The 27,658-nt window shown below is 43.9% G+C and overlaps 1 protein-coding gene and 1 long non-coding RNA gene across 6 annotated transcripts in view; both read right to left on the reverse strand.

Annotated features, from left to right (window-relative positions):
- Positions 1-27,658, reverse strand: part of RC3H1 (ring finger and CCCH-type domains 1) — an 84,742-nt gene that overhangs the window by 561 nt on the left and 56,523 nt on the right. For 2 of the 5 annotated variants that reach the window (XM_075096812.1, XM_075096814.1), the window contains exons 15-20: positions 27,394-27,604; positions 26,195-26,285; positions 25,925-26,060; positions 23,732-23,875; positions 23,016-23,131; positions 20,677-21,086 (exon numbers count right to left, since the gene is read on the reverse strand). In XM_075096812.1, coding sequence (XP_074952913.1) covers positions 20,936-21,086; positions 23,016-23,131; positions 23,732-23,875; positions 25,925-26,060; positions 26,195-26,285; positions 27,394-27,604 — 849 coding nt within the window. In that variant the 3' untranslated portion in view covers positions 20,677-20,935. Of the gene's footprint in view, positions 1-208; positions 274-620; positions 1,015-1,099; positions 1,238-1,568; positions 1,785-3,884; positions 4,264-7,692; positions 7,810-20,676; positions 21,090-23,015; positions 23,132-23,731; positions 23,876-25,924; positions 26,061-26,194; positions 26,286-27,393; positions 27,605-27,658 lie in introns of those variants that run through there. The other 3 variants (XM_075096816.1, XM_075096815.1, XM_075096811.1) reach the window with 3 other exon arrangements.
- LOC142058873 (uncharacterized) lies at positions 7,803-8,996 on the reverse strand. The gene is made up of 2 exons (XR_012661136.1): positions 8,905-8,996; positions 7,803-7,868 (listed from the first exon to the last, which is right to left on the reverse strand). It is a non-coding gene; the product is annotated as an uncharacterized LOC142058873 (long non-coding RNA).

Consider the following 27,658-nt stretch of genomic DNA (forward strand, 5'->3'; position numbering starts at 1 on the left):
AAAAGAGAAGATGGGATTAAAATACAGGCAGTAGGTAGAGGGCTCTCCCTCGTTCCCCATGGGAGGTGGGTACCAAGCTCCCACTTCCCCCTAAAGCCCCAGATTGCTGAGGAAGTGAACACCATGACTTCAGAGCTATTTTTTCTTTCAATGCTTCATGTTTTTAAAAACAAAGAGGAAGACGCTGCTGGGACAAAACACAGCTTACCTCAAGGAAGGCTTTGTGGAAAGCCTCAGATACATACAGGTCTGTACGGCCCTCTGCAATGATACCTGAAACAGAAAATGGAAAAAGCTAAAACTATGTTTTTAGGCAACAGCTGAAGAAAGAATACATTTCATCCTTCATGGCCTGTGTTCAAGCAGAAGGCGCGTCTGCCCTAAATCAAAAATATCCTCTGCCGGCTGCAATTGATTGCTTATCTCCCATGCCCTTAGTGCAGAGCAGGGCTGCGTGTCCATGATGGGACTGATCACAGAGTCTGTCGTTGACCGCAGCAACATCTAAGTGCTTTCATGTTCTCGTTCCTCACGTGCTGGTGCACTTATTTCCCTGGTGCTCATGGAGGAGTGGTTACCCCTCCACCCCTACCATGCATTGCCCTGTCTCCACATCTGACCTGGGAGTCTGGCATTTTCTGGACTGAAGAGATCTTCCAGCCCCATTTTCCTCAGCTTCTCCTTGACACTGAAGCTGTCCTCGATGCGGAAGCGAGGGAGGTAGATGAAGAGAGAGACCTCTGTCATGGAGTCTATCCAGTCCTGCAGCTTCTCTGATGTCAGGTCTCGCTCCACCTCCTCCAACAGCGTCCCGGCATTAGGCAGGACCAGCACCATTGTGATATCATCCCCCTTGTAAGGCAGCTCCAGCACCTGGACTTTGTCCTGGGGGACGGACACATGGCGGAATTTGGACTCTTGGTACATAATTGGGACTTTGCAGATCTCACCATTGGCTTTATGAAATAAATCCAATTTTGTGTTTTGAGCTGGGAACTGTGATTTCCAGTGTCCCTAAAAGGGAGAGGGAGAGGACAAACATGAGCATCATGTTTTCTCCCTGGGAAACAAGCTGCTCACCCAGTTTTGTTAGTCATACCTTAAAATAAATGGTGTTGACCAGGACCAAGACAGTGAGAGCATCAATACCTTTTTCTGGGATCACTTCTGTAATGCGCTTCTCTGTCTTATTAGCCACCCACTCATTAATGATCTTCCTGGAAAGTTCTGGCTTATCCTGAAGGAAGATACCAAAAAAGGTTAAGCCATGCGTTTTGAACACCTCTTTTTATCCCTTCTGCAGGAGACAGGTTAACAGGGTGTGTGCTTGGGGAGGACACTGCCCCCAGCATAATGCTGCAGCGTTTAGAAATGAGGAGTGGGGAAGTGACTGCAGTTAAGGTGAGCTAGGACAGAAGGAGCTGCATCCCTCCTGCCCTCAGTGGTGCCCACACGCCCAGAGAGTGACACTCCCTGCAGGCAAAAGATGAGGATGCAGCAAAAGCAGAAAGACAAGGAAGGAAAAATCCCCAACCAACCAATGAGAAATCCTGAGCAGTTCAACTCACTTTGAAGTTCAAGGGCCAGAGTTTCGCTCCATAAACTATTTCACTAATGTTCTGGTAAGTCTCGTTAAAGACCAAAGATTTCTCCCCAAAGAGGCGGTTGGCTGATACCAGCTCTGAGGATTTGTTGGCTTTCTTGTAAAGGCGGCAGTTCAGCTTGGCAAAGAAGAAGTGGATCTGATCAGATGTCTTCTCTGAAATGGTGTCAAATCGAAAGACCTGGAGGAGCCAAACAGCGAGAAGGAATCCATGAGCAGGTTCCTGTGTTCCTAGGCCCCACAGCAAGTGGTGATGCAGCCTTTGCCCACTGCTCAACAGCCTAAATCATCGAGCCAAGAAGTTTGCAGGCCCTCAGAACTTCACCCTCCATGTTTAATGTGGAACCCAAATCCATGGAAAAGCAACACATCACTAGCCCAGGACCCTGGTTTGGAGTCCAAAATGCAGGATTAAACACTGCTCAGTCTGCAGAGGTACTGCTCCTCTTTCTAACCCTGGCTTCCTTGCTCTCCATACTCTGCCCTTGACTGGCCCTGGCTTCTGACTGTCTTTGACCCAGCATCTTACCCGACAGAAGACTCCAGCTCTTGCCCGCTGAAGTTCCTTCCCCAGAGCTAGCAGCAGGGTGCCCGCCTGCGTCTGCCTCTTTCTCTGCCTCTGTTCCCCACGCACTTTGTCCCAGCTGCCGGGGGAAGATGCATCATTTTGTACGTGTCTGTCTCAAGTGTGGGCATGACCTAGCTAGACCCTTTAGATGGTCATGCAGAAGACACACTAAGGTCTTGGAGATGTTTTCCTGTCAGGGAACAGACTCTAGCTTGGCATATGAACCACGATGTTTTCCCTAGCACTGTTAAAATTAACAGTTTACGCACAGCGTTCACACACACTCTACCACACTCCAGTTAGAGCCTGACACGAGATGAGCATTGCTCTGATGGGGCCTGCAAGCAGCTCTCAGGTCAGTGCAGGTCACAGGAGGACTCACAGGGTTTGCCCCAAACCCTCCTGTGATGATGCCAAAGGCTGCTCCTTCCCAGGAGCAATTCTCATGGCCTGTTGAATAATTTTGGTACGTGTTATCTATTTTTGCAGGGCATGGAACTATGAAGCAATCGTTTTGAGGGTAGATTTCTGCAGCACAGTTAATTTTTTCTTATCTGCTCTCAGCTGCCAGCTGGAAGGACAGTTATGATTTGCCTACTACTATCCAACCTCAGGGCTTTAAGGCACAGAAAATCCCATAGCATGTTGCTCCACACGAACATCCAGGATCTCTGGCACCATTTCCTGTGAGGCAAAGGTGGTGTTACTGGCCTTTTTGTGTGTCGCAGGGGGGATTAGGAGTGCAGCTCTGCATCCTGGCTGGCTCAGTGAGAGAAGGGTCACCTTCCAGTGGGAAGGGCTGCCCAGCAGGGAAACCATGAGTGAAGATTTTGGAGATGTGGTTAACTGCTCTGCTCTGCCCAGACTGTGTGGATAACAGCAGGAGACCCCAACATTACTTACGAAACCCCATGTGGCAGACGAGCACACTCACAGTTGTCAGGTTAGTGGGTCTGACAGTGAGAAGGGTTCTTGGACAGGCAAGGGCTAATAGGTCCCGCAGAAGAGCCAGAGCTCAGGATTACCTCTCAGTCCAGGATCAAGGTTCTCCCCTCTGAGTTTAAGAGCTACAGCTGGAGGGAGAGGTTCCCTGCGTACAGGCTCCCCTGCCTAGGAAGCTCAGGCCCTTACTGTGCTGCTGAAATACTGTGCAACATAAGCTATTTATTCCTGGAGGGGTGTTCAGACTGCCCTTAAACTTACTACAAGGAGGCCCTCAAGAAGTAACTGACCTTCCTGTGCTCCCGCAGGGTGGCAGAGCCCTGGAAGTCAGGTGGTACCGTGCCCAAGGGAGAGAGAGGGAATGTGGACTCCCAATGGGACGTGATGTTTTTTCCTGCTTTCTGCATAAGAAAAGGCTTAGCTACCTGCTCGGCTAAGTGCTTATCCAATCTGCAAGAAACAAACTGTTCCCACCCCCTTCAGCTCTGAAATGGGCTTCCTTTCCTCCAGATGAAAACTAACCTCTCAAACCCAGGAAATTCAGCCCAAATGCTGGATCCAAATAGGGAATCAGAGGAAAGAGTGGGGATCTAAACAAATCCAGAGACAAGCAGCCTGTGTATGTCCTTCCCAGGGGCTTGTTTAAATAAAGGTCTCCATTCCCAAGCCAGGGAGCCATCCCGATGCAGAGAGCCCTTTAGCAGTGGTCAGCCACGATCACCTTTTCTGCCTTTCAGACCCTGGTAACAGCTACAGAAAAATGCCACCGACCTCCATGAGCTGCTGGAGGGTGCTACCACAAGCTCCAAGCTTGGTCATGGCGAAGGCTGTAGAAATGCTGAGAGGCGACATGAAGATGTTTTCCCCATTGTCCTTGGAGTCAGCCAGGTGCTTGTAGAAGATAACAGCAAAGCGCGAGTTGGCCTTTGACAGCTCCCAGACCCGGGGGTTAGTAGACTCTGGGAGCTTGCCCTTCCCTGGCTCTTGCCCCTCACCCTCCTGGGGCTTCTTCTCGGGGTTGCGATAGATGCAGATGGGATTCACTGGGATGTCGCGTGGCTTTGCAGTGCAGACATCTTCCACAACATAGTGCTCAGGGGCAGCCAGACCCCAGACACTGAAGAGACACACCAGAAAAAGATGCATTGTCCTGGAACCAGAAAGAGAGAGCTTATACTTGCCTGCCCAGAAAAACCACGCTGCCATCGCAGCCCACAGGCCCTGTTTCAGCCAGTATCAGAGTGGCAGGAGCCCCACAGTCCTCTCCAATCATCCTTTTGTCCCGCAGCTGCAGGATAAATCAGGACAGACACCACCAGTGGGACAAGCGTGCCTCTAAGCACAAACAGCTTTTAGAAACAATACACTCTCTTCCTAGAGCCCTGGGTGCCCTCTTTTTAAGCAGCAGGCTCAACCCTGACAAATTTGTACAAAAACATATGGCTTGAATTTCTTCAGCCTGCCCCATCAGCCAGCAAAAGGACTCTCTGCCTGTGTGGTGTTTCCCCAGATCTGCTTGCGACAGGAGCCAGCACAGAGCTGCCAAAGCCACCTGGCTGCTCTGATCTGCAGTCCAGGTGCTTTTATGCCTCTGTACAGATCCTACCTGTCTTCCTCAGGGGGAGAGCCCCCAGTACCCCAAGCTCCACAGACCAGTTGCCCTTAGACAAAATGGTTTTGGCTGTTTCCTTCCCTTTTTTCCTAGAGGAATCTCCTAGTTTTCCTGGTCTCTTTTCTCCTTTCACCTGAGTTCCTCTGTCCCCTTCAACTACTGTCTGTGCTTTCAGGCTCACCTCAGCTCTCCACTATTTAGGTGACAGATGCGGGAAATGCTACTGCAGAGGAGAGAGGTGATAGGGAAGAGGTCTCTAGGGGAGTTCGTCCATACACTGAGCATCTTTAATCCCTAAAAAGCATATATGGTGTAGCTGGTGCATCACAGCTATTCCTGTTCAGAGCTTGCAACACCTCAATGCAAACTGACTGTCCCTGGTACCCAAGGAGGGTACGCTAATGTTAATAACCATGTTCCAGTAAAACCAGGTCTCTGAAAAATCGCTCAGCAAGGCAGAGAAAATTTATATTTTCCACCTTTGCTAAAGCAAGGGATCTGCACACCCCATCAGCTCTGGTGGCAAGGCCTCATCAGCCATCCTACAGCCGATTAAGTGGCAGAGAAGATTTCCTCTGTGCTGCGGTTTTGAGATGCCCTTTACATGACTCCGTGTTGGGTTTGTTCGCATACCCTGTGGGAGGAAGCTCATGGACCACAGTCACAACAGCTTGGGAAACAACTACTGGAAAGGGCTGGCAGCCTGCCCAGGACTTGCTTGCCGTGGAAGACTTTTTCAAAAAGATGTCTAACTCAGGATGGTCTCTGCCTGCCCCCATGTACTCAGTGCCACAGCTACCAAGAACTGCCTCCTGAGTAACTAAATTAAAGATCAGCTGCGTTTAGCACTGGTGATCTCCATGCCCATGGTCTTGCCAGCGCTGGTGGGCCAGCACCTTGGGGGAAGAAAACAGGAGTGGCTCAAGGGCCAATCTGGGATGCAGAAGACCTCTAGGTTCTTTCACAACCCCCTCTCTGGGCTCTTGGGCAATGACTTCGTCTCGGCTCCAACTCCTCTACAAAAGCAGAAATTACCTTATTTGGCTCCAAGAGCATATCGAGCCCTAAGGGGCTCTCCCTAGCATACACGAATAGCATAGCAACAAATACTGCAAGAAAACATGCAAAACAAGACATACTTGCTCAGGCTACGGGCACCCCTCTTGCTGGTAACAGCAAACAGATTATCTTTCAAAAGGTTTGTGATAGATGCAACACCACAAAGGGGGGAAAAAAAGAAATCTAAAAGGGGAGCGAAGTCAACCAAATACAGAAACAAAAAAACAACACTCAGGGCAGGAGGGCAAGAGAAAGGAAAACTATTCAGGCAATTGAAAGTACTCCAGGAAGCACTGCTCTTCCGAGCCTTTCCCTCCTACAGGAAAAATCAGCCAGCAACAAGCCAGGCACACTTCTGTGCTCTGCAGCCCTAGGGCCAGGCCCAGAGCGACCCTTTGCTGCCTGCCAGCAGCCCTCCCTCACCCATGCTTAATTCTCCCTGGTTTTAGGAGCACCGACGTGCCTGTGGCTGGTTCCCCTGCAGAAAGGACAACCTTGCTGCGGTCTCTGCCCTGTCACTCTGCTCACCTCCAGGGAAAGGTGTGTCCACAAGCGTGTGCTGACCTGCCTGTTACAAGCACAACCGCCTGCTTCTGTCAAGATAAAGGCAGATCATGGTGTCTGCCATCACACAAAGCACTGCTGATCTCACATTTAAAACCCAAAGCTCAAGAGTGGGGAAAGCACCTCATTTTCATCCTGTCTTGATTAAATGGGAAACACTCCCTGTTTCTACTTCACAGTAAAGTGAACTTTGCTCATCAACTTAGAGGAGATACAGGACTTGTTACTAATACCTTAAATCAAATTTATCACCCACTAAGGCTGGCTCGGCCCCTGACATACCCAATCTATGTTCACAGCATTTCTTGTAAGAGGGGAGATGTGAGACTCGTGGCGAACTACCACCATGAGAGGTGACAGCTGAGCTTTAGAGCAAGAGCCCTTGCTATTTCTTCGGCCAGCTCTTTGCCATAGCACTTGGCTGGAAAACACCCCTCTTCCCTCCAGAGCTCTTTGACACTCCTTTTTCCTCTGCAGCACTGCCACATGCTCCACATCATCCTGGAAGGATCCCACAAATATTACTGCAACATTACTGCCTGAAAGGGGTTACTGGCAAGAAAGAAAGTAAAAATTAGGAAGGGCTCTTTTCCTCTGCTTCACCCCTTTAAGAAGTGTAGAAAGCCAAGAACCAAGTTGCTGATTAAGATCAAAATCAGAAGGCTCTAGGCAAGCATACAGGAACGCCCCCCCCCCCCCCCCCCCCCCCCCCCCCCCCCCCATGCCTGCTGTGCAACACAGCTGGGCTCCAGCCAGCGCAGGCCATTTCCATCCCACTGTTTCTCACCGCTGCACGAAAGGACAACTAACTGGGCTTGCAGACCCACAGCTCATCCTCCAGCAACCACCCTATGAACCTACTGCTGCTACTCAGAGCGGCGGGAGCGCCCCACAGCACCCATGCAATATGCTGAAGAGCACAGCAAATGTTAAGTAGCTCGAACAGTTTTGAGACTGACTTAGGCTCTTGAGAAGAAAAGCATTCCCTGTCCCCCCACACCCCAAAAACAGAGCACAAAGTAAATCAGCAATGCTTTTTTACAGCCAGGCAAGAGATCAGCAATTACTCAGGACTACCTGACCTTATGAATTTCTCTTCACAACATGAAGCCTTGCTACAGGTCAGGGATAAAAGTCAAGCACAACACATTAGTGGGTTGTACGGGGAAAGCCTTTGTAAGAGCTGGGATGGGAGGCCCCTCTCAAAATGGCTCCTCGGGCCCATGCCATGAATGAAAACACACTCTGGCAGCAGCTAAAATTCATAGGCACCTACAAAGGTGAATGAACTTGGGACAAGGAGTTAATTAACAATTAAAGATTAGTGGAATCTGTTTCTCTTACCTGCCCCAGTACCTCCAAGCCTCCTTCTTTTAGGATGTAAATGCAAATCGTTAAAAGGACAGGCAGTCTTTCTTGAGCCCAAACCAGTCCAAAGCAGTTTCCCCACTGGATTTCTGTGCTAAAGCAGGGGAGGGTGGGAGGGGAGTAGGATGCTGAGGCCAAAGGCTGATGACCGTCTGCAGAAGGTTAAGCAAAGAGCAGAAAAAACCCCTATGTTTAGTTTGAAAGAGGTTTTAAAGTTCAATCTGACAAGGGCAAGTTCGACCACCTACCCCATTCAAGTGCCAGACGCCTTCAATTCTTGCCAAGAGCAAATTAACTGCTCATACCATGAAAAAAAAATAACCTCAAACTTTCAAGAGTTCAAATAAAAATGTGATGATCTAAGGTATATGTAAATCTCACTTTGGCATCTTGTGGCTCAGCAAAATTCTTGCCTCTGCCCCAAGACCCGTCACTCCCCGTTCCCAAACGGGCACAAGTTGGGAGAAATGGCCCCACTTCACGCTCTGCAGTTTCAAATTCAAATTCTGCAATTTCAAATTCAAACGTGTCCCCTCTAACTTCACTCACGTTTTTGCTTGCACAGCTAGAAAGCTGAGAATTAACAGCATCTCTCCCCCCCCAATGACTAGCAGCATTGGATGCAGGACTGAGCAACAAAATTTCAGATCTAGGATGCAGTTGCTCTACAAATTCAACAGGGTTGCCTCCTGAACGTCAAAATCCAGGAGCTGGCTGGCTCAGCAGGTGCTAAAGCTGCCCTGTTACTGGTCTCCAGTAAGAGCCCAGGTCTTAATGGAAAATGCACCAGCAGACTGGTTTGGGGGAAAGTAAAAGACCGTACTGTACCAGTAGGGGCTAGAATAAAAATGGGACGGAGACTGTAGAAATAAATGCATGTGAAAGAAAGGACGACATGCTCTGAACCCACCCTTTGCTTTCATGGGTTCCCCTCCATAGTCTGGGACGACAAGTGCTGCTCATAAAAACTGTCTCTGCCCAACACTACATCATTCTTGCTCTCTCGTCAGTTCTATAATCAGGGATATCTTCAAAAGCAAGCACAGCAGCTGCACAATCCCCTCTCAACGCTGCCCAGCAACACACACAAACACCTGCTGCTCAGAATTGCTTTCTGCCCTCAGGTTAGGCATTTGCAGTCTGTGGAAGGTGAAATGTCCTTTATGAGAAAGTACTTTCACACCATACCTTGTTGCTCCAAGTGGCCACTGGTTTAATTTTCCAAGGTTACTCACACGCTTGCAGGTCCCAGGGTTTTTGCAGGGAATTGGGGATCCTCCACACCCAGCAAGCAGACATCCAAGCACAGGTTTCCATTCACCCAAGACTTCGTTTAATACAATAGGTGTTTGATCTTGGTTTTACTGTATTTTGCAAATACCATATACCTCAAGCTAATGTGAATGAACTCTTACCAGCCAGACAAAGTACACTGGTACTGCGACTGTATGCTCGCTTCATAGTAACAGAGGCCAAACACCTAACACTGGGCGAGGACAAGCTTTCTTTAACAATGGCAGCCCTATTAACAGTGAGGTTAATTTCAGAATTGACACTGCAAGACTGAAGAAATCTATACATTGGCCATGCCACAGATCGATACTTTTCTGTTTGTTTTTCACAGAATCACAGGTTGGAAGGGACCTCAGGGATCATCTAGTCCAACCCTTTCTAGGAAGAGCACAGGCTGGACAAGATGGCCCAGCACCCTGTCCAGACAACTCTTGAAGGTGTCCAATGTGGCCGAGTCAACCACTTCCCTGGGGAGATTATTCCAATGGTTGACTGTCCTCACTGTGAAAAATTTTCCTCTCGTGTCCAGTCGGAATCTCCCCAAGATCAACTTGTGTCCATTCCCCCTTGTCCTCTCCATGGGACTCCTTGTGAAAAGGGAGTCTCCACCTTCTTTGTAGCTGCCCCTTAAGTACTGGGACATGGGGATGAGATCCCCTCTGAGCCTCCTTTTTTCAGGGCCGAACAAACCCAGTTCTCCCAGCCTATCCTCGTATGGCAGGCTTCCCAGTCCTTTGATCATCTTGGTGGCCCTTCTCTGGACCCCTTCCAGCCTGTCCACATCCTTTCTGTATAGCAAGGACCAGAACTGTACACAGTACTCCAGGTGTGGCCTGACAAGCGCCGAGTAGAGCGGGATGATGACTTCTTTATCTCTGCTGGTGGTGCCCTTTTTGATGCAACCCAGCATCCTGTTGGCTGCCTTAGCTGCAGCAGCACACTGTTCACTCATGTTGAGCTTCCTGTCCACCAGGACCCCCAGGTCCCTTTCCACAGAGCTGCTCTCCAGCCAGGTGGATCCCAGCCTGTGCTGCACTCCTGGATTATGTTTTCCCAGGTGCAAGACCTTACACTTCTCCTTGTTGAACTTCATAAGGTTCTTGCTGGCCCAATCTTCCAGCCTATCCAGATCTCCCTGCAGAGCAGCTCTCCCTTCTGGAGTGTCTAGTTCCTTGCTCAACTTGGTGTCATCAGCAAACTTCATCAGGCTACACTTGATGCCGTTATCCAGACCACTTATGAAGATGTTGAATAACATTGTGCCCAATATCCATCCCTGGGGGACTCCACTAGTGACAGGTTGCCACTTGGAAAAGGAGCTATTTACCACCACCCTTTGGGTGCGGCCTGTCAGCCAGTTCCCCACCCACTGCACAGACCACTTGTCTGGGTCATAACGCATTCATTTCTCCAGGACGAGACTGTGGGGGACCCTATCAAAGGCCTTGGAGAAGTCCAGGTAGACAATGTCCACTGTTGTTGAGTGCAGTACATAAGTGGCAATTTATTGCAGGTTCAGCTCAAAGAAACCAACCCAGCACTCAACACCTGGGCAGAGCTATAGCTAAGGAAGCATCCAAAAATGACAAGTGCATTAATACAAATCATTAGCTGCCTTGTTTGCTCTAGTGGAGGGACTGTGTTTCTCCTAAAGCTGCTGTTCGCAGACCTACAGCAGGGACCAGCCGCTCAGAATCACCAAGCACCAAAGGTGTAAGCCTGGTGGCCTAGGGCAAGAGGCATCAGGCTGCCTCCATTTTAGCCTCTCCCACACTCACAGTCCAGGAGACAGAGTCAGAGCTCAATCATGGGGAAGAAGGTTACAGAAACAACTCAAGACATCCCAGCCAGGACAGGGGACCCCTTTGCTCCAGGGTGCTGCTGCCTCTGCAGGAAGATCACAATCTCTGCTCTCTGCTCTTCCCAGAAAGAGAGCCCGAAGCAGTTTACAGCAGCAAGGAGACAGCGTGTTTTCTCAACATGCTTGCACTGTCCTCTGAACTTCCCCCTTTTTTGGAGAGGCCAGAAAGAGCCCTTAACCATACTCGAGTGGCGAGCAGTAACACAAATTTGCTTAGATTTTGGTTTGTGCTTTATGGTGATGCACAGGGAAGAAGACTCATGCATTCACTGAGCAAGATGGCATTAAGAAATCCCATGTTCTGGGCTAGCCTCTTCCAGCTCCCTTCCATCCTGGTACCCATACCCAAAGGGAAAAAAATGTTCCAGCAGCTGCCATTCACCTGAACCCAGCCTCCCCTCTTTTCCGTATCCAAAAACCTCCAAGTTTCCCCAAAGCTCTTCTGATGCAGAGCGGCCACTGCTCCCTTCCACAGGGACCTGACTCTCCAGAGCACTTCAGATCTTCTTTAAAAGCCAACAATTGCAGAAACATGCCTTTTTTTTTTTTTTTATTAATTCCAGAGTGAGTACCTGAGCATCCTGGACCCTTAGACTAGTAGGAAAAAGGGAAAGGAAACCACCACCAACTGAACATCCAGTTTTCTGCTGGATTGCCCACTAAATACAAAATACAATTCCCTTTATAGGAACTGCATGCTTCAAGCCATCCAGCAAGAAAATACAACTGTGTGGAAGTGGGAGGGGGCCTCACAGTCAGCAGCGACGGGCTTCAGTCCAGCAAAGCACACAGCTCAGACAGGATCCACAGTGCCTGGGCTGAAAAGTAAAGCTAGAGGTAATAAACATACACACAAACTCACGGGGCAGAAGGCTGTGTTTGCCCTGGAATAGGAGAAGGAATAGTTTTTCTGTGAAACAGCAGCAGCTTATTCCGTACCGTCCAGCCAGTCTCAGATTTATAGGCAGCTACTGACTTGGTAAAGCCCACAAAAAGGAGTGAAAGGAGAAGATTAAAAACCACAAACCAGACTGTGGGCCATACCTTATTCTCACTTTAAGACAAGTTCCAAAATAGGCTCAACATTAGAGGCATGCTGCTTGCTTCTTGCTCTGAAGGGCTTGTTTTGTAATGTTTTGGGTTTTTTTTAAATATGTAGATTCTCTTCGAGCACAATAATCCATTTTGCTAATTAAGTATCCTTTCTCCTTCACCTCTGGTGAACTCATGAAGAAGCCACTTTGCTTACAGGCAGAGTCCAAGAACAGACCAGACGCCCAAACAGAGGCACGCGGCTTCTCTGATATTTGGAATCTCTTACGCTCCAGCCCAGCAGAGAACAAACACACCTTGACCTGGAAAAAGTCTTACACAGTCAGTCTTACCCAGTCTTACACCTCACGCAAAGCTTAGAAGAACGCACATTCATCCCGGACAGAAAATCAGAGATATTTCAAAGTGTTCTCCATTAATTTATCATTTAATATAAATGCTGACAGAAAAGCAGATAAGACCTTGTAGATACTTCCATCTATTTACAAACCAATTAGTGAATTACCACCTTTCCACCCGTTTCTTTTTTGTTGAATCCGCAACTCAAAGGACCCTTAGATACTATGTGGAAGCAAGGTGAGGCTGAGTCAGCTTTAAGAGGGAGAAACACAAGGTGAAGACGGAAGAAGAAATAGCATTTCAACATATGGCTTTTTCTATATAACCACCATGCACACACAATTGGTCTCCACTTCCTTGTTGTTTAATACAGAAGTGACGCTGTTGGCTCTATAGTTCTAAAAAAGAAATAAAGGAGACAAATACTGACTTTCAGATCTCTGGATCCTCTTGCCTTTTGCCTCCTTCAATCCACTCCGTCCCACTTCAGCGTAACATCTAGGCGGCTTTTCTTTCAAGTTTAAAAAGTATGTTGCAGGAGTAAAGACAGAGGGAGTTGGACAGAGCAAACTCTTTCTTCTACTCCTTTTGTCACCTTGGAGTTTTTCCAAAAGGCAGTAAAGCACCTAACCTTTCAAGGAAAGTGATCTCAATACCTCGTGTGCCTCTGAATGACTCCCCCACGGCCAGGCCTGTACACACAGGACTGCAAAATTCCCCTGAACTTGCAAAGAGTTCAGTTTATGGAATTCTTCTCATACATTCTACTTAAGCTCTACTCCTATTAAAAATGTTTTGATAGTTACAAACAATAAATATTCACAATATCAACCCAGAGTCAGTCATTCCCATAAAGGCTCAAGATTTTTTTTGATGGGGAAGAAAAGCAGGAAAGGAAGAAAACAACCAAAGGAGAAGAAAAAGCAAGAAAAAACCAGTTCAAACAGAAAGAGAGAATTAATAACATTTTGTTTAGCACTGATTTATGAGAACAGCAGACAGGGAACTTCACTCATCCAGGATCCTAAATAAATTCAAGAAACAGTTCATAACCTGACTCAACAAATCTCATGGTCTCATTTATTACCTAGACTATGCTTTTTATTTTTTGTTAAATATACCTCTGCAGGGCACAATCACATACAATCAATACGATTGGAAAATTACATGAGCTCTATCCCAAGCATATATATGCACCACTGTTAAAAAGTTATTTAAAAAAACCAAACAAACCAAAAAATAAAATAAATTCCACCCAAAAAGGTGATAATGACTGCAGAATGTCTCGGGGAGACTTGTACGGAACTAGCAAGATCAAAGAAAACTAGGCTTACAAAAAACAGGGAAAAAAGTAATCTATTGAGAAATCCCACAACTGGAAGTAGATAATTTCAAAGAGGGGGTGGGAGCTGTTGTATTGAAGATCCCACAACTCTTCCTCCCTCCTCCCATGCATGCCTTGCCTCACCTCCTCCTCCCCAGAGGAACAAATAGATGGGGAAAGAGCTCGACACTATGCTACCAGTTATCAAAAACAGGGAAAAATAATCAAGCTACAGCACAGTTGCTAAGCTGATTTCAAGGAAAGCTCCTCTTAGCACAGAGGCTGCTTACACAGCAAGCAGAGGCCAAAGGGGTAATGGGAATGCCTTAAAATTGGAAAAAAACTGAGTCTTTTGATGTGTTAGATTTGCCCATGTTAGAGCAGCTTCACTTAGGAGAGGCTGCGAATTAAAGGTACCAATTGTAAACTGTGCAGCAGCTGTGACGTGAACAGGGTTTCTACTGTCTCAGGTTGCTTTATACATTTAGAAAATGCTGCTACCAAGTTCCTATTGAAAATGCTAGAAATAAAGAGGTCAGTGCACACATCCAGTTGTGGGATCCATCCAATACGCAATCTAGTTTGGATGCCAAAGACTTGTGAATGCTGTCTGCCACAGAACTATTAATAAATCTTTTTAACATTACAAAGAAGCAAATAACGTCTTAAACAACAAATATTCCACAAGATTTTCCTTTTTGCTTACAGATATTTTCCCCATATACATTTCATATGTAATTCCATCATCTCTAATGCTTTTTATTTTCAGAGACAGTGTTCCACCTTTCCAAATACTGTATTTTTCAAACTGAAGTTGATAATTGCATTTTCCTAAAACTTACAGTCGTCTCCTGAATATGAAAACATCCAACCTGTATATCCAAAGACACCCGCCTTGTTGGATGAAGCCAGGCACCTGAACGCTCCCAAATGCTGAACACCTGGCAATTTGCACTAAAGTCACACACAAACTCACTGGAATTGCAAAGATTGCCTGGGAAACATCAGTTAATTATTTAGGTTACTAAACTATAGGCATCCAATTTTTATTATTTTGGTCACGTATTTGAAGCTTCAAATGATTGATGTTCCCCCGATGCCGTCAAACCCACATTCCCAAGTGCTCTTTTTATTGGGAAATTTCAGAAAAAGCTACACCCTCTCTGCTTACCATAGTGTTCAAAGCTTCCACGGCATGATATTACACTTGCCATGGGGAAATAAAATTATAAAGAAAATCAATATTAAGTTTGTTCTCCTTTCCCTGCTAATCAAGGCTCTACCTGCATCTCAAGAAGTGCCTGGAAGACTGTGACAACACTAAGCAGTTACATTCGTCTTCCTACACAAGAATAAAGAACACATGTTAACTTTATAAGGACACTGTGCTGGGATAACATTGCCCAAAATTGCTTACTTACGTAACTTGAACTAACTTTCTGTACCCTCTTTCACCCCCCTGACATTTCGACAGAAAACAATGCAGTTGATAACAGCTGAGTATGGAAAAGAGAATCCCCAATGAATTTTTTGACATTTCAGTTTGTATTTGATCCCAGCACAGATCAACTTGCGCAACATAACCTGTATGCTGGTATACCACGAATGGTTGTTACCACCCAACTGTGAGCACAAAGGCTATACCTAAAGGATGGCTCAGAAGAGCTGTTTCACTTTCCTCATAACTTCAGGGTTTACATTTACTCAAGCAAGGCAGATGTTTTTCCACTTCATGTCTAAATTATCATTTAGACAACTCAAGAACCTTTGCTTCCTTTTTCATCCAGTGGAATTGATTTATTGTGATACAAAAAATTAAGTTGCTGATGCACTGACTTTTTTGTTGTTGTTTTTAAATCAGTGCTGCCAATATTAGGAGACAGAAATAAGAACTGTGTGTTTTGGAAAGTGAATGATGACAAAATTTGAATATGAAGGTAACATCATGCCCCAGTCTGCTCTCTGTTCCTTCTATCTATCCTAGGACTACAAGAACTTCTTCATATGCACACAGACAAGCACAAAACTTGCACATTGCTTATATGTTTCCCTCCCCCCCCCTTTTAGAACAAAGATGATGAGATCACACTCCTGCTCTTGAGCCTCCTGATTATTAGCACTGAATTTCTTGGACCATAAAAGTGGGTCTGAAATAGCTAGCCAACTGAAGATACTCTATATTGGGGTTCCCCAGATAACTATCCTGTTAAGTCTGCTTCATTACAGTCCAGAGTTATCAACAGAAATGGCAATGGAAATGAGGGTTTATGCTACTCTTAGATTTCTCTCTGAACCTGAAAGCCTTAATAACAGCCTGCAAAGGTTTAAGTTAGATCAAGGAACGGAAATCCAAGCGGCTTTCTTGTATTATCAATGAAGAGCCTCATTCCTAGTCCTTTCTAATAAAGAATTTGCCCCATCTTACTCAGTTCATGTTGTCAAGAGACAATATCATCATAAAAGTTTGCTTCTTCCACACCTAATTTAATGTAATGCTACAGTTTGACAAGTCTTTTCAGTTCCAATGGGCTTAAAAGTCAGTCACATTCGCAACACAGATTTATCTCTTACTGTAACTGAAGAAATTTTAAATCAGTATTCAGTTTAGATTTAAACACTTAAAGACAAGGCTTCTTTGATTCTATAATATTTTTATGTTCCTTCTTCTTCTCTAAACGAGCCATTCCAGCAGCTGAGAGTGTGCATGAGACACTGAAAACATGTCAGAACACCCCAGATACATCTCAGTACATTGCAAATTGTATGACTAAATGGAATGATTTTTCCACAATTCAATGCATGGATAAGGCTTGACAATCATTAACTTTTGGAAATTGTTATTAGGATAATACAGTCAACTCACAAAACCCTACAAGATTTGACAATCAAAATGGCTACACCGGGGGAAAATAAAAAGTGTAAAGCACAAGTCTTTGGCTCTCCTTTAAAGAAAAACAGCAGTTTACCATGTTTATACAGATCCCCCGTTTGCCTACCAGTAGGGGCAATATCACATTTGTGCATCACTGAGTAATAACACCATTAGAAAAGGCAACTTCACAGAAGTTATTGGCTAAGCGAATTCATTTGAATGCTCTGTTTTGAGGCAGCAAGCTGTCACTGTTACACAACCAGGGAGGGTGAATGGGGAAGCCACAGAAGGAAAGGAAGGAAGGTATGGACAAAAGGGAAAGAATAAGGCTCAGAAGAACTCGAGAAGAAAGGGGATAACAGTGCTGCAAGTTGGAAAGGTGCTCTGATCTAAATAAAAGAAGTCCTACTCTAAAATGGGACAGGATACGATAGTATATCAGAGGGGCAGAAGAAAAAGTGTTAAGGTTTTCCTATTGAAAAAAAAGAGGACTAGGTCACAGGAAAGGAAGAAGAGATGTTGCAAAAGATAGAGGAAAATAACACTACAGAATAAACAAATATCATTTCTACACTGATTGAATCACTGTTTGAAATACTAAAACTTAATCTAACACTTGAAGCTTCCTATTGCGGAGGGTTTGTCCATGCTGGTGCTGAAAGCCAGGTATCCATGAGCGTTCAAAGTCATCTACTGCAGTAGAAAAATCTAACCTACCTACCAATTGATGCAGTAGTGCCCTCACACCACTGTAATACTTTTTCTTCTTGCCCAAGTAGAAGGAACTAAACCACTTTCTAGGTGAGACCAATTTCACTGAGGTGGACAGCACTCCTGTACAACTGGGACAACAACGGGCTATAGAAATGAACATAGCAGTACACAGAGTTAACTAGGGAATTAAAATTTCTGGACTATTTCTTGTAACCATCAATGCTTCTGCTACATGTAGAGCTAGCTATCTGTCCTCCCAGTTCTACTAGTGTACTTTTCCACAAAAAGGGAAAATTTTAAGTGAAGCTTCCAGAAAGACTTAAAAGCATACACTGCATTTTGCTGTTTGACTTGTTTTATCAACTAAACTTCTGCAAAAAAGCAGAAAAAGGACAAGAGGAGAAGGGGAAAAAACCAAAGCCAAAAATCAATATTGTTGGTAGATATTAAACAAACTATTTAACAAGCCAAACCATAACACTGGGCAAGCAGGGCATTCACCTGGACACACTGATCACAACAAGGACACTATGCACAAAGTACAGCACGGAGAGCTGGATAAAGGAGAGAAAAACAACAGTAAGGTCTCTCTTTTAATCCATGGGTTTTAGAAGCATTCACCATATGTAGGGCAGCAATCTGAATAGATCTTACTGCAGAATTCCTCCCAAGACCAAAAGGGGGGGGGGGCGGGAATCAATCCCTAACCTGGCAAGGAAACTAGCTGGCACAAGTAATAAAAAGCAAAAATTTCTGCCCCTCCAGATTTTCTTCCTAGTGTTGAAAATGAATCTGTAGATTCAAACGTATCATAACCGTCTTTGAAAATTTATTTTACATGAAGTCAAGAAAGGTACATTCTGGGCTTGCCCTCCTAGATTAAAATATTGCACTAATTATCTCAACTAAAATGAGCTTCCTGTGTTATAATGACACAGCTGGAAGAAGTAAACTAATTAAAGACAACAAGGAGAAGGCTGACCTGATGGTGGTGCTCTGCACTTAAGGATGGGAGAACAGGGCACGGTGCCTGTGTCAGTTGACTTGTGAGCAGGCTGCCAGGGGAACACGTTGATCATCATCATGCCCAGAGCAGAGAAGGGAAGAACAGACCTGACAGGCTCAAAACTGCATCAGCCTAGTTCTGCTCAGCTTGAAGGAGAGCGGCTGCGATGCTAGGCCTTAAGTAAGAGATATGGATGGATGAGGGCAAGGTGTAGATGAAGCTATTCTAGTGCAAAGATGATTCTTCGCCAGAAGTTAAGAGGGCTTAGAAAAAAAGCAAGCTTCAAAACTACTCTTGGCAATTAACAGGCCGAAGTTCAACTAAGAGTGAAATAAACTTACGTGAAGACACATGGAAAGTGTGGGTGCGTGCGCTGAAAAATGCCTTTATTTTTATTCAGTGCTTCTACCTCCCAGACATTTGATCACAACAGCTGCGCTCATGCGAAAAAATCCTTAAAACATACCCAATATATATACAGATATAACTATGTATATATGTATATATATATTTATATATAAATTTTTATTTAAATAAAAAAGAAAGCTCGAATCCCAAGCCAATATGTGTATCAAATCCTTGACCAGCCAGGTCTGTAGGGCATAATCAAATTCAATGTGAAATAGTATATAAACGCGGTGCCTTGACTGGGCAAATTAAATAATTGCTACTCAAAAGAGTCTTCTGTTTGGACTCTCCTACTGGTAGGCAATAGTGGGACTGTATCCCCTCCCACCCCCCATTTTGTTTTATTTAACAGTATGATGAATGCAAAGCTTAGCCCAAGGTTGCTATGACCTCAGCAGGAGTTAAGGTTAAGGAAAAGAAAACTAAAAACCAAGAAAATTATTAACTCTTGCTTTACCCAACCAAAGCAATGCAGTAATTTATTACATAACCAGTGCTTTCCAATTTAGTAGTTTAACCCAGAAAGAAAAAACAAGAACAGGCCAAGAAGGTGCAGAGGGAGCAACACTTCAAAAATAAAAACAACAACCACTCTCCACAGAGTTCTTCATATACAGGGTCTCACCCCAGTGCATGTCGAAAGTGTCAAAAAATGTGCAGCAAGAACAAAACCTTTCATTTCTTTAACTTTTAAAGAAAACATCTAGAACAGCTTATGGTTTTTCCAACTTACGCTTACAAAGCATCTACCTGGCGAAGTAGCACACTAAGTGATCTACCAAGCAAAATTTGCTTTTCAGCACTTCTGACTACTTCTGACAGGATCCGTGCTGTACCTGAAGTGGTCACTGATACAACGTTTCCCCTAAGAAAGGGGAAATCTAGGAAGGACTCACTGCAGCAGTGGCAGACAACCTGCAGATTGATTCTCAGGTGTCACATCTAATACACACAGACCTTAAACAATGCTACCTTTAAAAAAAAAAAAAAAAAGCAATAAAAATTCCCCTCTATTTTTAAAAATTGCCATCATTGATGTGCACAAATCAAAGACGCTGGTCTCCTTCAGTAAAAGGCCCTCACAACAGCATAACAATAACGTAACTGATGTACCACTGAACAAACTCAAGAAGAAAAAAACCATCAGGTTATAGAGGAAGTTACGTTTTCAATAATAAAAGAGCAATGAACAATAAACACAGGCAAGAGTTGCTGGGACGGAGGCATATATAAAAGACTTGTTTCAAAAGGCAGAGAGGTCAGTAATGCTCTCTGTATCGATTTTATTTTATGGACTTTGGTAAGCTTGTTTTCAAGGCATAGTGAGAAGGGGAAAAAAGCCCCCAGCAAACACTGGATGAACTAACATGGTTCCCCAGCTCATCAGCAGTTAACATCCTTCTAGCAACTGCCCAACCTCATATTCACTCTACTTCCTGTTTCTACAATTCTGCCTCGGTCATGGCTGCACAACCTTCACTGGTTAGTTGAGCCTCTCTACCACGAGCCCCAGGTAACCAGCTTCAGAAATACCCATGCTGTAGCAGCTTGGTCTGCATTCTAGTGACCTCTTTAGTCCCAACAGAAAATAAAAGGCCAGTAACTTTCAAATAAAATACCGTATGTTGGGCACTTATTTTTTTATCCTCATTAATTACACATGCTGTGCTGGGACATACATGAAGGACTGTACTTGTTGCATTGCAAAGATTCTGTCACCTGTAGTTTAAACTTAAATAATTTAAGCAAGCAGCCTTGCACAAGCTAGGGTTCAGTTCCTAGCCACAATGGGAAGAATTGCTTTAAGACTGAAGTTTGCTGCACATCTGTTGACACTGCAATTCACAGCTACGCTCCAACCCTCATTCCTTGTTTACCCTTAAACCACACAAGGAAGCGGCCAGGTTGTTTTAGTCGTTGAGAAATTAAGGTGATGAGGAATTACGCACTGGGTATGTAATAATACCAAAATAAAGGAAAAAACCTACTTCATTAAGATCATACAATTAATCAAACAGAGTATATATATAATATCTTTTTTTTTTAAGCCCTGGGATCCAAGGCGTCCGAAGTTATTAAAATAAAGTTCATTCACAGAACAAAAACAAATTTAATTTGAATTGCTTGCAGATACTGCTAATTTTCATTTTTTTTTTTAATTAAAAAATGCGTTAATGTGAACTATGTGCAGGATTTGTTTCTAGTAGTTGTGTTTGTGCACATTGCCTCTGGACCTGCTGCTCTGCTACTGCTGTTGCTCCTGGGTTTCTCCAATCACCCCTGGAAAAAAACATGATGGAAGCTACCAACACCCCAGCAGAAGAAGCTCTGGTGTATGCTGGCCTCACTTCATGGAGCAGATGTGGGCGTAGCTCCTGCTCTCTGGGAGTCGTGGTTGTCTCCTCCTCCCTCTGGGTCCTCTGACAGGCTGAGAGATGCCGTCTTGTTTGACAGAAGGCCAATGTTCTCTTGTGTCAGGGCCGATCCATTTGGAACATCACTGCTGAAATAAAGTTGTTGAGAAGGGGAATGGGTGAAGAGAAGCAATTACTGAGATTATTTATTTTAAGTAAAAGGACTTCAATATTTGTTGCTGCAGCATCTCAAAGAACAGTTGTGAACATGTAAATACTTGACTTGTATAACAGATAAGTTACCTGGTATGCTGCAGATACTTAGCAGAAAGGGAAGAACTAAGATAAGGCTAACTGATAACAAACAAGACTAGAACCCTAAAAATATGTAGTTAGTTATATTTTGCGCAGTATTTCAGTATATGCCACAAGCGGTACCATATCAACCTGTACAATGCACACATTCCAGAATATTTAAGTTATCTGGATTTTTTTTATTATTTAAAAAGAGACTTGTTTCGATTTAATTACTTCCCAAATTTCATGTGCAGAAATTAGTTTCCACTCTAGAGGCCTCAATCTAATGGTGCAGCACAGAAACCAAGGACTGTTTATAGGAATTCATAAATAATTGAGAGGATACATTTTCTGAATAAATAGCCAGATTCCGAGCTGCTCCCAAAATGTTATGTAAACTTGACTTAGAAACACATCTGCATCATTTGAGCTTTTCTGTTCAAAGTATTATCTGAATACACACAGATGCTTGAAGCCATCTGAAAATGATTGCTGTGTAGATTTCCAGCATTCCCAGCCAACAGGTCGTTTCAATTGACTATCAAATGTGAGTTTAAAAATCAATCCCACCATCTACACAGATTAAAAAAAAAAATACTGCCTACAAATAAAAGTGAACTTTGTTTTCAAGTTACATACAGAATCACAGAATGGTCGGGGTTGGAAGGGACCTCTGGAGATCATCTTGCCCAACCCCCTGCTTGAGCAGGCACACCCAGAGCAGGGGGCACAGGAACGCACCCAGGCGGGTTTTGAATGTCTCCAGGAGAGGAGACTCCACAGCCTCCCTGGGCAGCCTGTTCCGCTGCTCTGTCACCCTCACAGGAAAGAATTTTTTTCTCATGTTGAGCTGGAACTTCCTGTGTTCCAGCTTGTGCCCATTGCCCCTTGTCCTGTATTTGGGCACCACTGGAAAGAGTCCAGTCCCATCCTCTTGACACCCACCCTTTAGATAGTTCTAAGTATTGATGAGAGCCCCTTTCAGTCTTCTCTTCTCCAGACTGAACAAACCCTGGTCTCTCAGCCTTTCCTCGTAAGGGAGATGCTCCAGCCCCCTGATCATCTTGGTAGCTCTCTGCTGGACTTGCTCAAGCAGTTCCTTGTCCTTCTTAAACTGGGGGGCCCAGAACTGGACGCAGTACTCCAGATGTGGCCTCACTAGGGTGGAGTAGAGGGGGAGGATAACCTCCCTCGACCTGCTGGCCACACTCCTTTTAATGCAGCCCAGGATACCGTTGGCCTTGTTGGCCACAAGGGCACAGTGCTGGCTCAGGGTCAGCTTGCTGTCCACCAGCACTCCCAGGTCCTTCTCAGCAGAGCTGCTTTCCAGCAGGTCAAAACCCAAACTGTACTGGTGCAATACCTTCCTAGACAACATCTACATCACAAACCTTAGCAGGATGGAACAGCTCTCCTCTCACATTTGGAACAATTTTTCTTTGAAACTAAAATGGTAGATAAATATTTCTTTTATGGTTGCTGTTTATCTCCTGTTCCTTCGTACTAATCATCCAATATTGACTAGATGGACTGCTGGTCTTACAAACATTGCAGTTCTTCTGTTGCGTTAATTAACATACAGTCTCATTCCACTCACCTACTCATCAAGTGAAATAGCCCTTAATTAACGCTCGCACTGTAAGAGCTTTCATCTTTTCCTAGTAAATGCTTCCACATCAGAGACAATGTGAGACAAGGGGTATTATTCATATACCACAGAGTTACCCACCTGAAGTCATTTTCCTGTTATACAAAGAAAGGTTGAAGACCCATGTTACCTGAATGTCAGTGCGAGGTCCTCAGCTGGAACCTTGCTTTGCGGTTCTAATTGTCCATTTTCTGCCTGCTTAGTGGTACCCAGTTTGGTTTTTATATCCAGTGAAGACTGGCCCTCCTTTAAAAAAAGGACAGAAGAAAAATTCCTTAACATACTGTTAAAAGAATTTGAGACTTCATCCTTCGGGACTGCTGATGAAGGCCTGTAAATTGGAGTCATACAGTGGAACCCACAAAAGCCATGAGACAAGAAAACAGACTCAAGTAAGATATACTCATCCTCTCAGGACACAGTATTTCCCAAAAGGAAGGGATGATTCTTGTAACAACAAGCAAAGACCATAGACTGTAGCACACAGACTTCTGAACACTAGCCTGTACCTGCAGATGATGCTTTCTATATTAAAGCAGTTTATACAACTCATGGCACAGTGACCTTGGAAATGATTCAGTTTTCAACCAGTTCAGTGCCACGCTTATTTTCAAATGGCGACAAAGTAACAGCAGCGTATTTTGAAGTTGCTAGAACTCAAAATCTTCACAAAGAAGAATCAAGAAACTTTTCAGGAGGTTTTGAAGAATGAAGAGGTGAAGAGGGAGACAGATGACTCCAGCTGTGGTTATCCAGCAGAGAGCCTTTTTGCCAGGGTGTAAGGGCTGCAGCCAGCTACACAGCTCTCCACTCCACCTCTCTGCCTCCCACCCCCATGGCACTCACCATGCTCAGCTCACGGGTTCTCTTCCCAATTTCCCTTTCCACCCGGTGTAGCTCCAAGCTCAGCTGTTCACTTGAGATCATCCCAGGCCACTTGGGAGGTGGGGGTGGGGGCTGTGGTTGGCCTGCCAGGGTAGTCGCCTCCCTCTGCAACAGCAGCCTGTTACTAACAGCCTAAATGCATAAAGCTAAGCACATACACAACTCAGCACACAACACACCAAGCACAGAAAGAGCTCTAGGCCATAACTCTAGAGCATTGCCTATTTGCAAAACCAAGGCCTTATCTCTCCGTGTTTAACAAGGTCCCAATCGAAATCACTTCCAACACAAGTTGAAGCATTTTGTACATGAAAACAGGTCTTCTCACTTTTAAACAAGCAGTGTTAAATACCTTTTACTGTAATAAACTTGAGTGGGTCTTCCCTGTATACCATTCCCTTCTCAAAACTAAGATTAAGTACATGAACAAAAACACTACTCTCTTTTTGTGAGCTATTTGTTGAACAAAAGATAATAGCAAATAAGCAAATCTGCTGCTTTATTTTACAGTAGTAGAATTTATCACATTCTACAGTAGAACCCATATTATTACTAAATCACATAAAATATCTTGAGAGATGTGGATGTCAATATGTAGTCCTCTACTGACCCAGATCAGGAAACACAGGAACAGAGAGGGGCAAGTGACTACACTCATTCACAAGTTGCAAGTTACAAGCAGCAGATTAAAACCAGTAACCATGTCAGCCACTCCAAAAATCTGCCAATACTTGGGAATCGGTTCCGTAAGTGTATGCTCTACGTGTAAACACACTATCTACTACTAACTCCACACAACTGAACATCTGGCTGGTCTTCAAGTAGAAATGGTCATTCACTTGAGAAGAAAGCAAAATAATTTAGTTCTTTGTGCTCTGACTGAATTAAGCGACTGCTTCGACCTCACAACAGGTAAATCAATAAAGCCTCCTTCCTGGATTTCAAATATCTAATTGCAGCTTTGAATACAAGAGACAAATTTAAAGCTGTTATTCCTCAAAATAATCAATTACTTCCAAAGAATTCAAATTATGGTAAAAATCAAGGCTAAAAATTCAACTATGTGGGATTTAACACTGCCAGAGTCACAAGAGTAGTGAGCAGGAGAGGCAGGCCATTTACGGATTTTGCAACATTCCAATACTCCTCTCTTATGGCAAAGGCAGACATGCAATATATAAAACATTTTCTCTTCTTGTTCCCAAACAATAGCACAAGAACACAAGTTATGTTTCAAGTTACTAAGAAATGCATACCACTTGTAACTACTGCAGCAACTTAAAAACTGTGACCTCTTACAACTAATCTGCAATAACCCTCCTCTGTAACACACGTTCTTAGGAAACCATAGTTTGAGCAGAAGCTGCTATTCACTACTTAGCAATTCTTTCAGGAAAAACATTAACATGAATAGTTGCTGAGGTATCTAGAATAGTTTTCAGGAAAAATCAGCAAATATTTACCAAGGAAAAAAAAGAAGAGTAACTAAAGCTTTGCTAAAACAATTTGTTTCATTTTGCTTTGACATTTTTCCATGTCTCACACAAAATACAAAGATTTCAGCTCATTAATTCTTTTACAAATGCAGGCTCTTATCCGTCCTCATGTTGCAAGTAACTACGTTTCTCCTAAGCAAGGAGACGTAAAATATTAAGCTTCAGTTTTTCAAGCTAAATATCTCAAATATTTATTTTTTGACACTTGCGGCTTGCGCTATTTAAGAAGAAACAGGTACAACACAAAGCCAAACATGAAACAGATGAAGGTCATAGCTTTCTGTACATAAAGTCAGACATTTTCAATGGCAGTAAAGCCAACAACAGTTATGTACACCACAAATTTGTCTCTCAGTTAACAGATTAATAGAGAGGGGGAGTAAGTGAGAGAGAGAAAGAACGAAAGCAAACATGAATGAGCACAGAGTGCAGATTCAAATATGGTGTTGATTTGCATTGAAGTGCAGGAAGTTTCTGCAGATAAGCAGAGAGGTTTACACTTGTACTGTAGTCCTGATGCCTGGCATCACAAAATTAAGTATTATTACTGAATATCATTACAGCCAGAGAAAGATCATCAACACATGAAAAGCAGCTTTACTAACTTCATCTCTCTCCATACCACCCCCTCACCACTCTTCCAAATGTTGGTACCAACCTCTAGTCCTCGCATTTGTGTCTGCTGGCTAATTTGATGGTCTACTTGCTGCAGCTCCATGCGCAGCTGCTGCTCTCGCTCCGCTGAAGGCAACTGTTTCCCATGACCAGCCACATCTGACATGGACAGTCTCTCCCTTTGGGATCAGAAAAGGAAAAATGAGATTTTTTTAAAAAAAAAAAAAAAAAAGGAAAGAGTTACTCTGCTGGCACAGAAATAAATAGATAAAGAAAATTTGGAAAAAGCAAATAAAAAATAAAGCAATCCTACCTGTCATTGAAACGTCCCTGAGAAGGTATATTTTGATGAGGAGAATATGGAGAACCTCCCCAGCCACTGTGAGTTCCATAAGGATTGTAGTCTGCTAGTGAACAGAAAGAAAACCATGTCATATTGCTATAAAACTGTCCTTTAATAGTTCAGAAATTAGAGAATAACCAGGAAGGGTCAAGACCTCAAAGAGTGAGGAAGTCTAATGTTTCTTCTGCTGAAATGAACACAAAAATACTATGCCTGACTAGTCTCACATGCATAATGCATGATTCTTCCTGCACGTTCAGCAAGATTTGCTACACCCTTCCAGAGACTAGGAGTTTGTGAAGGACTTGAGACACACAGGAGGACAGGGACATAAAAACAAGCTTACAGCCACTATGAGAGCAGTTATTTTTATTACTTAAGTGCCTAAAAGACTCAAGAGTTGATTGATAATTCTGAGATACTTCGTTAACACCAGTTTGAAGATCAAGCTTCCAAGGAACCCGGAGTTCTACCTGTGATAAACTCTAGAAACCTACTGCTCAAATTAAGCAAATGAATTATTGTTTTGTTTCCAGCAGTTAACTCCTGAAAAAAATCTGGAAGTAAGTTTTGGGGAATATAATTGAATCTTTTCTCAAGATTATTCAGTGCACCTCAAGAAAGAGACCATCTTTTGGAGTAAGACATACAGCCACACAATATGTGTGATTAGAAACTAGATGTGTAGAAAATAAACCATTCCTACTTTATTTGCTTTGCTTAATAATACACAAAACAATGACTGCATTAACCTTGCAGCAGCAACTATCCATAAAGTAGGAGTGCAATATAGTACTTCGTTATAATGATTTTGCATTATATATTTGAAAAAGCAGTAAGTTTCCGGATTCTACTACAACAGATTTAAAAGAAGCCTCATCTCAGAGGGACCAGCAGAACAAAATAACTTTTTCCAAACAGCAACAAATCATCTAACAGATATACTACGTGTGCACAAACCCATCCATACAACAGGAAGTAGTGGCAGCCTTTTTCTTCAGGCTTCTCAGTGTAGCCGTACCTAGAGTTATTTTTAGTGGCATAACATACATCTCATCTGTATTTCTAAGACAAGAGACAAGTTTACAAGGGCTGTCTTCAACTTGCCCTGCACTGTAGCACTAAGAAAAGTAGCCACAGCCAGCAAAATCAAAGAGCACACGTTGTACCTGAAATGATTGATTTGGTGGTAGCTCCCTGAACTGCCATGGCCTGCATGGGACCAGAATTCTGGTACATCGCTTTGGAAGTACGAGAGATAGCCCCAAATCTCGACACAGTTGGTCGGTCTCCAAATGGAATGAGGTCATCATCACCAGTCTCTGCTGCTCTTCGTTGCATGTCTAATTGCTGGTCACGCATGGCTTTACTATCTACGTTCTAGACAAGATATGGAAAAGACAGTCAAAAACTTATTTAGAAAAAAACAAAACC

Source organism: Phalacrocorax aristotelis, chromosome 6, assembly GCF_949628215.1.
Source record: "Phalacrocorax aristotelis chromosome 6, bGulAri2.1, whole genome shotgun sequence".
In the NCBI taxonomy this organism is placed as follows: Eukaryota; Metazoa; Chordata; class Aves; order Suliformes; family Phalacrocoracidae; genus Phalacrocorax; species Phalacrocorax aristotelis.